At 37.9% G+C, this 12712-nt stretch overlaps 3 protein-coding genes across 3 annotated transcripts; 2 read left to right on the top strand and 1 right to left on the bottom strand.

The window, feature by feature from the left end:
* Positions 1-2844: 2844 nt before the first annotated feature.
* On the top strand, positions 2845-4740 carry LOC105278931 (venom allergen 3). Its single transcript, XM_011338395.3, has 5 exons — positions 2845-3029; positions 3375-3545; positions 3753-3834; positions 3919-4051; positions 4155-4740. The coding sequence occupies exons 1-5, from the start codon at positions 2907-2909 to the stop codon at positions 4324-4326; spliced, it is 681 nt and encodes a 226-aa protein (XP_011336697.1). The 5' UTR covers positions 2845-2906; the 3' UTR covers positions 4327-4740.
* A 643-nt stretch (positions 4741-5383) lies between these two features.
* On the top strand, positions 5384-7121 carry LOC105278932 (venom allergen 3). Its single transcript, XM_011338396.3, has 5 exons — positions 5384-5568; positions 5701-5871; positions 6037-6118; positions 6211-6343; positions 6704-7121. Exons 1-5 carry the CDS (start codon positions 5443-5445, stop codon positions 6876-6878), a joined length of 687 nt encoding a protein of 228 aa, XP_011336698.2. The 5' UTR covers positions 5384-5442; the 3' UTR covers positions 6879-7121.
* Positions 7122-10832: 3711 nt separating this feature from the next.
* LOC105278944 (zinc finger protein 436) lies at positions 10833-11591 on the bottom strand. The gene is made up of 2 exons (XM_011338409.2): positions 11444-11591; positions 10833-11110 (listed from the first exon to the last, which is right to left on the bottom strand). Exons 1-2 carry the CDS (start codon positions 11589-11591, stop codon positions 10833-10835), a joined length of 426 nt encoding a protein of 141 aa, XP_011336711.2.
* Between the last annotated feature and the right edge of the window lie 1121 nt (positions 11592-12712).

Genomic DNA, 12712 nt, shown 5'->3' with positions numbered 1-12712 from the left:
CACACTTTTTTTCCCGAAGATATTCGTGCGGAGCGTCCACGATGTCGAGCGCGGAAGAAAGAGATCTTGAAAGATCTCCGGGATGATTCTCACGACTCGGAGCGTGGAGTCAGGTGCGCGCGTGAATGGACTTCTGGCTTCCATTCATCCCTCTTTGGTGATCCGAATAGCCACCCGCCCACTAAGGCCCTCATTTTTTGACGCCCGACAGTCTCGGAAGAATAGGAAAGAGGGTGGATAGAGAAAAAAAAAAGATGATTTCTCTCAGTGAAGTGCGCGGCTCGAAATCAAGCCGTTTTTGGGGCATTCTGTTTCTTTGGCGCGTATAATGATAAGCCGAAGATTTCGAGAAACGCAATTTCTCTATTGATCTAATCGTGATTTACGGTCACGAATGTGTTAATGCTCGGATTTAAATGAGGAACGTGTGATTTCAGCAGTAGGAATTGTCTGATGTAACAAGGGAATTGTAACATTTTATATTATATTATAAATTAACATGCGGTTAGGAGACCGCACAGAAATACAATAAACTTTTATATTAAATAATTTTAATAATATAATATATATTAAATATTAAATAATATATTAAAATAATCTCAAAGTGAGATAATTTGAAGAAGATTACTTTTATCTTATGTTAGTAGATTGCAATTATCTAATACACGTCTAATATACGTTATCTAAATCTAATCTACGTAATCTAAATCTAATATACGTTACATAATCATGTATATATATCATTATTTCCATTTTTATTGACATCCACTTGAGACGATCAAATTCCAAGGTAATAAAATGTAAAAAAATAGTATCTAATTTGTATGTATATCTCCCAATATTTTTTGATGGGAAATTTTCTGGGAAATATAACGTAGCACATAACCGCGTGTTGATAAATTGTAAAATCGACCTGCTGCAGTCCTTTTTAATTTTTTTACTACAAAAAACTTTATCAATTATTTACATCAGATGTATACATATATAATTAATATTTGCTGATTTCGCTTCCACTACATATGAGTAAAATGTGTGTGACACATATTTTTTAATAATAAATTTCATTATAACGATCCCCTAAACATTAGTACAGGTGTAGAGATAAGCAGGGAAGGAAATAAAGCAACGATTGGTGGTGGTTAACATTCAGCAAGCAAAATAAACCCGATATCTGCCGCACGAGAGAAAATATTTACTTGCCGTACATGAACATATCAATCATTAAATAATTATGTGTGTTTAACATAACATTTTATAAGTATTAATTGCAAGACACATTGTGCAATTGCGTAATACTGCACGAGGCGGTTGGTAAAGGTCATTTTGATATGTGACACGTGTTTTCGCTAACAATTATGCATTATCATGGGTGTCAGTAATTGTAACAGAAATCGATATAATATATACAAGTTTCTCTTATTATATCATTCACTTATTCTCTTATTGTTTCATGAAAAATTCTTTGGACCGTCTAGATAAAAGTAATGTGCTACCTCTCTTTATTCCTATAAAACTATTCATTTATTATAATTTAATATATTTAATATATGGAACTTACTAAGTAGAGTAAGAGTAAAATATGGATCTTTGTGAACATTAGGTATTGAGAACGAGTGTGTTATCAAGATTCTAATGCGAAACTCACATCAGAATAATCTCGATTGCAATAATATGTTGTCTTGTTTTTCTAAAGATTACATAATATCGAATAACGGTATTAATTGGTTTCATCAGATATACACTGATATCAGATAATATACACTGTTACATAAAGAGATTCTAAGGTCACGTAATAGATGTTTCTGATCATCCAATAGCTCACGCAATCACGCAAATATTAATAGCGCAATATCAATAGCCATACTGTTCTTACGTTCACAATCGTTATTCCTGCACATCACGCAATAAATAAAAAAAATTTATTCCATCGTATGGAATTGTCTTTATTTTTGCGAAAATCTTTTCCTCGCTATCTTGGAGCTGATACTATTTATCGAGCATCCCATACGATCACATGCAAACCTCAATGATGTACGCCAAAGTGGCCTCTAATAGCACACTTATGCGTAATTATGTAATGCCATTATAAAACCGTATGTCAAAAACAACTAGACAACTACTTAAATAGAGTACAGTTGAGCTTAGCGACTGCTTATGATTATGTATAGCCATTCAAATGTTTTCATAATAAGTTTCTGAATAATATCTATTTCCTTTTCTAACGTATTCCGTTTCCGCTTTGAGCCATAATCTCGAAAACAAAGAGAAGTCAGCTTTAAAGCATTTACAATCTTTTTGCGATTTATATAATAGCATCAACATTATATATTGCAAAGCTTGATATATCAAGATGTACATATTATATTCTCTGTTATATTTTGTATTTAGAATATTACAATAATATTACAATAGTATAACAAAATAAAAAATATAACATCGTTATATTTAAATATAGATCTGAGCACAATTATTATACATTTTTAATATTTGTAAAAATAAAAGTGTGTGAAAAAGAGAGAAAAGAAAAAAAGAATGTGTATATACATCTTTATAATAGAAAATCTCTCGTAATTCATTAATAGAATTCTCGCCTTTTAATAAACATTACATGATACCTGTAATAGCGCTGATAATCTAGTATTTATAGAATTTTATTAACGCAATAATGTTTTCTTAACAAAATCACGTACAATAATGATGGTTAGGAGTCAAATAAAAAAAGGAATATTTATACAAACTGCGAACAAATGAGCGAATCGCGTAATGTATTATGGTAATTATCGTGATAATGGCGTTAACTGATAACGAGCGGCATATAAATTAGCTGTTCCGTTGAACTTGTCAGCAGTTGGCAAGGAGTCACTAAAGTAGACGATTGCAGATTCGAAAACAGTCAAGACAGAATCATGGCAGGAAGCTGTAGTGTCTTCTGCCTTGCTATAATCGCGGCAGTGTTCGTGAGCGCAACCGCGGTCGACTACTGCAGTTTAGAGTCATGCCCCAATATGCATACAATGTGCAGGTATCCCGTAAGTATTAAATAGTATATTAATATATCAACAGTCGTAAATGAAGTTTTTGATATGATAAATAAAATAATTTTCCAAATTTTCGCGTAATACTGAAGAACGTACCATGCTTCTACTGGCTTCTATTGACATACTTGATTGCATAATTGAAAATGTTTGCAGCAAAAGACAGCAATTGATGAATTATATGACGCTACAATCGCTTTCACGTCTTCACACGCGATATGAATTTCAAAATATTTTTTACATATTGCGATTTTTACAGATTTAATATGTATATTTTGCTTTGATATTTGATATATTTGATCTGTTTTGACATTAATTAAATTTGATGTTATGTCATAGTATCCTAATCCGGGACCAATGTGCAGCAATTGGAGAGACAATGGTCTGACCGATGATGAGAAAGCCCGTATAGTAAAGAAACATAATGAACTGAGGCAAAAAGTCGCGTCGGGCAAGGAAACCAGAGGAATAAACGGGCCGCAACCACCAGCAGCTTATATGCCGGATTTGGTATAAATTATTATATTTTATTTTGATTATAAGTTGCAACAAATATTATCACGTGCTAATAGATCGAATAAAATAATTGATCCCGTATCTATCTCAGTTTTGTATAATTAATTATTCACGATAATCAATAAAATCGTGATTACAATAGATTCTGAAATATTCAAAAATATAATAAAATTCTGTTAACAATTTGTACATTTCCTTTAGACTTGGGATAATGAATTGGCAATGATTGCACAAAGATGGGTCAACCAATGCCAACCGGGACACGATGTGTGCAGAAACGTGCGTAAGTAATTATTTATATTGTCACTTCTGTAATCGCTATTTATGTAATGTTTCTTTTTCAAACCAAACGAATTTCTGATCGCAGAAAGATTCGCGGTTGGACAGAACATGGCCATTACCATGAATTCAGGACCGAACAACAGCCCCGTGGAGGACATGATCCAAATGTGGTACGATGAGGTAGCTCTGTTCGACAATCGCCAAGTCTGGAGACTTACGTAAGTATTTAAAATATTACAATTTTTGCAGTTGCACCTGAATTCCACATATTGAATATTATACTCACGCGTGTTTCTAATAAATCAATCCGTAAATTTACAGGTCCATCAATGGCGTGGGACACTACACGCAAATTGTCTGGGCTAAGACGACCAAGATCGGTTGTGGCCGCATCAAGTATACGGGATCCGGCTGGAATAACCATTACTTCATTTGTAACTATGGTAAGGCTGGAAACTATCTTGGTGAAGCAGTTTACGAAATCAGAAAGTAATCTTGTCTATTTATGTCAGTCGACATCGATAGTGTGTAGGCTACTAAGAACTAAAGAGAGATCAAACAAGAGAAAGATTTTTGTACATACGTAATATGTGTGTTAAACATATAACTCAAGATTAAAATATAAATAAATAAATCAGGGATTATAAGCATTCTGGTTTACTACGGTGTATCTTATTGTTAATACTTTTACTGTAGCGTTCATTATTACAATAACAGTTTAGCTCCTTAAAGTCCACATTTTTCCCGAAAAGTGAAATAGATCAGCAATAAATTTTAATTATTAGCTGATAAGAGCATACACTTGTTATCATATAAGAATTAACTATAATATTATTTGTACTCACACGTTACTCACGATAATGTTTTATGTTTTAACAAATAAAATCTTTTATTTCTAATGCATAAATGCACGTCCAAATACATTTTATTACTTCCGCCTTCGTAATCACCATCGTATTCATCGTATCTTGTTTTATTAGATAAGATATAAAATCTTATGTAAAAGTAAATGATACAGAGAGAGAATTGCAAAGGTAATAATAAACAAGTGAGAAATAATAACTACACAAGTGAGAAATATTCTAATGTAAAGAAAATAACGATATAAAGTTATTCTTTATAATTACCACCAGTCTCTATAATTATCACGTAAAATCATTATGTTTTAAAACATGATAAAATACATCTTGTTTTCTGGAATTACTAGCATAAAAAAATAATGATACATGTGCATTCATTTAAATTAATTTATTATACACTAATATTTTGTTAAAGAGCTACTAAACAAAATTTACGGTCGCGCACAAATTAGCGATAAAAACTCTTTTCTACTGTTTTCTACTGTTAGTCACGTACAATGACGTTTTATAGATAATCGGCAAGGAAAACATTATGTACCAATTTATGACGGGAATAAAAATAAAAAGAGGTAGAAGTGGATAAGAGAAAAAATAATACAAATCGTGATAAAAAACAATATAGAATAATCAAAGAAAATGATAATAATATCTTCGAATGATAATGCAACATATAAATACGAATGATTTTCCATTAAACTTCCACACAGTAGAGAGGGGTAGCCGTCTAGGTAACGATCAGGAAAAGTAACATGACAAGATTTTTCAATTTACTATCTCTTGCCGTATTGGCAGGAGTCTTTATTAGCGCAAATGCAGTAAACTACTGCAACCTTGCGTCATGTCGCGGCAAGATGCACACGATGTGCGCGTATACCGTAAGTATATAAATATGAATTTATACAATTACAATATATTTTATAAATATATGCCAACATACATCGAGCATTACATGCCTACATCGATTTACATCGTGTATTACATATTTAATTGTTTCTGTACTGTTAAAGTCATCAGCACCAGGGCCAAACTGCCAGCAAGCGCATGATGCGGGTCTGACCAATTCTGAAAAGGACTTGATAGTGAGAAAGCATAATGAATTGAGGCAAAGAGTTGCTAGCGGTCAAGAGACAAGAGGAAGTCCTGGCCCACAACCACCAGCGTCTAACATGCAAGACTTGGTAAGATTAAAAATTAAAAAATCAAATGACACACTCGCACATCTTGATTACTTTCTTAGGAACAAATAAGTTCTGTAAAAACGCGAGGAGCTTAAACTCTGCAACTATTTATTCTGCGACAATTATTCTGTATGAATAATTTTTTTTATATGTACTTTCTTGCAGACTTGGGATGACGAATTGGCAACAATTGCGCAAAGGTGGGCTAATCAATGCATTTACAAGCATGATAAGTGCAAGAACGTAGGTAAGTAGTAATGTATGCAAGCACATTTACATATTTAAAAATTACATCAAAGGTACGCTTTATGTATTAATAAATAATGAATACCATGGCAGAAAGATACCAAGTCGGCCAAAACATAGCCAGAAGTTCTGCTACAGGAATGGAACCGGCCGGTGTAGGTGAAATGATCGATGACTGGTACAATGAAGTAGCACTGTTTGATAATTCTCTAGTTTCTTCATATCAGTAAGTACTTCACAAATATTCAATATTATAATTATATAAACTTTTTACATCTTGCTTTCTACATTGACTATGCATGCAGTATACAATTTAATTCACTTATAATTCAATTATATTGTATATATTATCTTTATATAAATATATATTTAATCTTTGTATAATCTTTATATAATATTTCAATTATACTGTATATACATATCATCTTTTTTGTCGTGCGAGATAGTTTGTACTCATATTACAAGATGGAAAAGATATTTGCATGCAATTATTATAATATATTATTGTAGCATTGATTAAAAAAATTTCAAGTTTCTCAAGAATGCATTATTGAAATATTTTTAAAATAAAACAATGTATTTGTAGGTTCTCCATGGACACTGCTCATTATACTCAAATGGTCTGGGCTACTACGGCCAAGATAGGTTGCGGCCGAATAAAGTACAAGAACGAGAGAGGCTGGGACACGAATTTCTTTGTCTGCAACTATGGTCCATCTGGAAACTGGAAAGGCAAGAAAATGTATGAAATCAGACAGTAAATCTGCCTAACAACACATTGACCAGCGATGATGAATACGCTTTTTATTTGTTGAAACGGGTTATAATGTATGTATGTAGATATGTCATCCTCTTGGCTTATATTTCTAAATTTAATTCAAATTTGTTACAATACTAAGAAAAAAGGAAAAAAGTATTACGAAATATAATCAAGTATGTACAAAATGTGTATATCATACCAACAATGTAAAACGATATATAAATAAAACAATGCATTATAAAAATCTACGTAAAAATTGCACATACCCTACTCCAAAAAACAAATCTATACTTCACACTCTTCCGCATTTCTTACAATTCTATACGTTTGCGACATTTCGCGATGACGTTCGTAACCTGGTCGGCCGTTAGCTCCTTCAATTAACGAATTACACGGGTCGTACCTTCTATCATATACAAACTACTCGTCTCCCCAGGCAGCTTAGCTTAGCTGTCCTGCGAGCGGTCCGAGCCTTTCAGAAACGCGCAACGACGAAGGAGCATCAATGCGCATTCATCGCGCGGAGACACAACGTCGTCGGGCAGAGAATTGCGAATGGATACCAGCGATTCATACATCAGAAAGTCAGCGGCGCCCCGGGTGTGCCCGGGGGTTACCCCGGTGATTGCGAGGACGCACTCAACCCCGGGCACACCTGAGAAAGCGCGATCCGGACGGGATATCGCGTAAGGCGGGAGGGTGGATGGCCGGATCTCCTTTTCTCTCTATTAGGGGCTCTAAACGCTTTTTAAAACCGGATCGGCAGGGGAGAGAACGTATCGAGTGTCGGACGTGCAACAATGACGCGGGCAAACATTCCGATATACAGGCCCACCCGCAGCGCGCATCATTCTGCGCGAGGGACGCGAGCTATGACACGCTCGGCGTATCCGCGTGCAGGTGATGTTTGGACGCGCGTCTACCTTAGCAGACACGGGAAGAATGAACGGCGAAGGAACGGAAGAATTTGTATTCGTTGACAGTGACTTCGTACCAGGATAGCAACAGCTATTAGGCGGGCATTGAGACGGTTGTAAAATAAAATTCCAGCCGAGTTCCGGTAGCGATTACAAGCGACCGATACTCGCGACCGGTATTCGCGAGTCTGGGTGAAAGCTGTAGGAAATACACATGTAGGTTGATCATAGTACACAGCATGATATGTAATGGGTACATGTAACAATTAATTCATTTTATAAATAGAAAAATGATACACGTAAGAGATGCGATGCATCTTGAGTTTAATATATGTGAAGCCTCTTTGGCCCAAGGGAGCCGGAACAACCGGCTTGTCTTATGTGAGAAACGACAAACGTCTCCTTTCGTGTCAAACGGCTTAATAATGACAGACTGCCAGTGTAATCTGAGATTAAGGTAGGCGTATTCGGGCTGTAATCCAGGCGCGTTTAAGCAATCGTTTAGCCTCCGTTACGGAGGCAAAGGCACCCTTCAGTAATAAGGATTGCAACAGGCGGGATAGAGGGAAAGCTACCTGAGAAGGGTGACAGAAAACAGGATAGAAAAAGAAGAGAAAATAAGAGATTCAAGAGAAACAAGAAAGAGAAATATTGATATGCGAAAAGAAATATTCAAACTTGGAATTATATAGAATAATTTTAATGCTTTTCTTTAACAATTACATTTTAATAAAGAGTGTCTTCTCCATACAAGTATGAAAATTAAAATATTAAGGACAGAAAATGTCCGAAATGTAACGAAGTTTCGCACCCTCGAGAAGACGTCGTAGCCCAGGATGGTAAATGAAGAGAGAAAGACAAGGAGAAAAAGAGAAAGAGAAAAAGGGGGAGGAGAAAGTGTGAGATAGACAGAGATTCGTGCTCTAGAGAAAGAACTGTAGAGGGCTCGCGGTCATATATCTGTAGAACGGCAGGAGGGTGTCAACGAGCTCCGACGAATGCCCCAGCGGGGTTTCCGCTACCCGGATTGCTACCGAAACTCTCCGTGTGAGAATCTGGCGCACTTAACGCTAAGCTACCGCATCAGCCCTGGGCTTATTCAATCTCACTCGGCCGCGATTTTATCCGCGCTACGTCTCGAGCGGAAGTTAAAGCTCGCTTAACGCCAAGTTACCGCAGCGACTCTCGGATTATCCGATTTCGCTGGTCAGGACTGTGTCTGGATCGTTAAATCTCGGACGAAAGTTAACGTCACCGTCTAATCTGGCGCGCTGCTCCTAATTCGCACACATTCATACTCGTTGCTCACTGGTGTGTGTATATCTGGGATATTTAAACCGTTTGACGCAAAGGAAGACGTCATTTGCCGCCGTTGTATTTGTCCACACAAGACAAGTCAGTTGTTCCGACTGACATGAGCTCCTTTGAGCTTTACGTATTAAAGTCAAGATGCAGCATGTCTCTTACGCGTATCATTTTTCTATTTATAATGTAAAATGAATTAATTGTTACGTGTGTCTATTATATCATGCTGTGTGTACTATACCATGATCAATATATTTCCTACAGCTTTCCTCTGGACTCGCGAATACCATGTCGCGAGTATCGGTCGCTTGTAATAGCTACTCGGAACTCAGCTGAAATATTATTTTATAATTATTTTAATATCCGCCTAATAGCTGTCGCTATCCTAGTATGAAGTCACTGTCAACGAATACAAATTCTGTGAGGGAAGTACATAGTTGTTTGGCGAATTAAAAATCAGGAAAACATATGAATTTTCTTCATCAGGATTACATTTCGACTGACTCTTATTTGGACTTTGTTAATGTGGAATTAACATTTCACATTAAAAACTGAATATTTCATAAACCATACGTTTTGAATTATTCAGATTAAAACATGTGAACATTTGTGAGAAAATTAATTACCCTCGATCTTTTTAATTTTTTCATTTACGTGAGCGCCACCCTTTCGTGCTTCCCCAGAATCACAGATTCATACGCAACCGCGGAACATCCCATAAAAACGTATTGTAATGAAAAAACAGGCGGAAAAAGAGCACGCAGACAGGCGTGTGGTAACCGTGCGTTCCCGAGGGCGAAAGGGCGCAACCCACCGTTGTTCCCCCTGCGTCCTTTGCAACGCTCCGTAGAAACGGGCAAGGGGGATTCTCTATTACTCGCGAGGGGTTGCAATTGACGCGACTGGTGACGCCATCTTGAATTCAATCGCCGGGAAAATGGTGGTGGTTCTGATGGCAGTGATGATGAACGCACATTACAGCTTGATTTAAATTTACATTCGTGCAAGATATACCGTATATTTACATGTAATTTATATATGTTAATTAAATGAGTGCTAATTAAATAGAAAAACGAAATTATATATAAATATAGAAACATTTGAAATATTTGTGATATTATTGCTAAACTCGACGCAGGATAGATACGCAGTAAATGTTCGAGAGCCAATGAGGTATTAATTTATAATATTATAAATCTTTATTTCATATATAATTATAACAATAATTCGTCAAATGTAACAAATATAATAATAATAAATATAATAAAATATATACATTCTTTACACATTTTACATCTTATGAATATTTATACATTTTATGTGTAAGTATTTACATTATTCTACATTATACTATGTTAGTGTCATATCATAAGAAGATGCGTGCAATCGAGAGGCAAAAGTGACACGAGCGTTTGGTAAAAACATGACAAACTCCCGACTTTAACATTTTATTTTTCACTGTAAGAAAATTGACTTGTAAGAAATATTTCTCCATGTGTAAATGATCATATCAAAAATACTTAAATGCGATTTAAAGCTCTCAAGGCAATCAGGGCGCCATATTTTGGGTACATAAAATACAGCGCATGTAATATTCCGTAATATGTCGATCGAATGTTTTATATACATCATATGTACATGAGATAACTATGCAGTTATCTATGGTGAATGTCACAGAAATCTGAAATCTAATAAGTAGAGCGATTTCAGTCAGATACCATGATGTCGCGGCATCAAATCTGGTAGACGTACGGTGCGAGCCCAGCAGCTTGCTGAAATGGATGGCTCAGAGCTAACATGTCTAGCGCCGCCGCCGAGAGACGATACGGATCGCGTACTTCGTGAGTCCTCGTGTGCTTCTTCAAGTGATCCTTGCGCCCGAATCGTTTGCCGCAGACGACGCAAGAATGAGGTCGAACACCAGTGTGAATCCGCTTGTGTCGTGTCAGTTCCTCGTTCCTGGTGAAGGACTTTCCGCAGGATTCAACGTCGCACTTGAACGGTCTCTCACCTGTAATGATGAAAAGGAATGTTATATTTTTATTTGCTCATTTGTGCGTGTCATATAATTTATCGATGTGATTAACGGTTGCAAGTGATTTGCGACGAAGTGAATATATCTTGATAAGATAATAAAAAAAAATTGAGGAGAAGAGTGAAGCTAATTGGAGAAAAAAGGATTCATAAATGAAAATCATGTCTGAAGAGAGATACGCTTGAAGCATTTCTTCTGCCTTACAGAATAAGCGCTTCAAAATATTGTCAAGGTATCGCTATCTGTTCTTGTTCGTATATATCAGTTAGTATATTATTAATGTAGATACCCGCGAGAACTTCAACTAACCAGTGTGTATCCGAACGTGTCCCTTGAGCTGGCCGTTGTTGCTGAACGCGACGTCGCAGTACTGACAGCGAAATTTCTTCGGGCGCATCTTTTTCATCTGCTTGACCGCGGCGTCCTGCCGATGCACCATCTGCACCGCCTCCTCCATGGAACGCGTGTAGAATCCCGCTGGAAGGATTGCGGGATGGATCCCCGGTTGAATCCCAGGATGGATTCCCGACTGGACGCCGGGATGTATCCCGGGATGAACTCCGGGATGGATCCCAGGATGAAATTCGGGAAAACCATAGTACAACTCGGGGATCATCGAGTGCGCAACCGATGAGGGTCCCGCGACATCCGTGCTTGCGACTGCCATCGAATAAGTCCTCTCGCCTCTTGACGCAAAGTTCTCCGACGTCCTTGGAAGTTCGTGGAGCGACGAGAGATACTTCAGCGAACAAGCGTCGGTAGAGCCATTGTACTCCCTCGAGTCCCGAGAAATCTTTGCGTCGGCTGATCGTCGTCGTGAACGGAAGACACGTGATCTGTTGGTTGCACCTTGCACGCTACTCTCGACATCCTCGAAGGAAGGTGTGGTGCTGGTCGCTACGTCGTCGGAGGACTCGCTCCCCCGCCGACGCATTCTCGTGCAGCGAGCGACGTCCGATGACGTCGAGTCTGCCGTATCCTGGTCCGAGAGACAGTCGTCATACTTCTCTGGTATCTCCACGATGGTCGAGACTGTCGAGGCCGTCGACGTCGTCGAAGATACGACACTCTCGTTGTCGTCCTCCTGCTTGCTGTACGGCACGCTGTCGAGCGTGTTGTCGACGGTTACAATTCCGGAGGCCTCGTTCTCCGGCATGTGCCAAGGTCGGAAGAAGACGTTGGTCCTCAGCTCGGACATCTTCTTGTTGGCGGAGGATCACTTGGCGACGAATACTCTCCGGCTGCTTCCGCGTTAGACTTGACGATGACCGCTCGTTCGTGGATGGCACAATCGGCACGACAGTGTAGTGGACCATCCAAAACTCACTGAACACGGGAATCTAAGCTCACCCCAAGCTTATATAGAAATATTTCCCACTGCCGACGGCCTATGGGGGACGAACCAATCCTCTTCAGGAAGGGAGAGTTGGTTCGTCCCCCAAAAAGCGTCGGTGGGAGAAGGATAAGTGCAAAGACACTCTTGGCAGTAGGGCCGAAGGTGGGTTTAGAGGGGCCTGTCGAGGGGCTCGATGCGCGATACGCAGCCCCTTTGTAGTGAATTAATCGGTCGCTGCGGCC

The sequence above is a fragment of the Ooceraea biroi genome, chromosome 2, assembly GCF_003672135.1.
Source record: "Ooceraea biroi isolate clonal line C1 chromosome 2, Obir_v5.4, whole genome shotgun sequence".
Taxonomy (NCBI): domain Eukaryota; kingdom Metazoa; phylum Arthropoda; class Insecta; order Hymenoptera; family Formicidae; genus Ooceraea; species Ooceraea biroi.
Note: the sequence above shows the minus strand (reverse complement) of the source record. Positions and strands in the feature narration are given on the sequence as shown.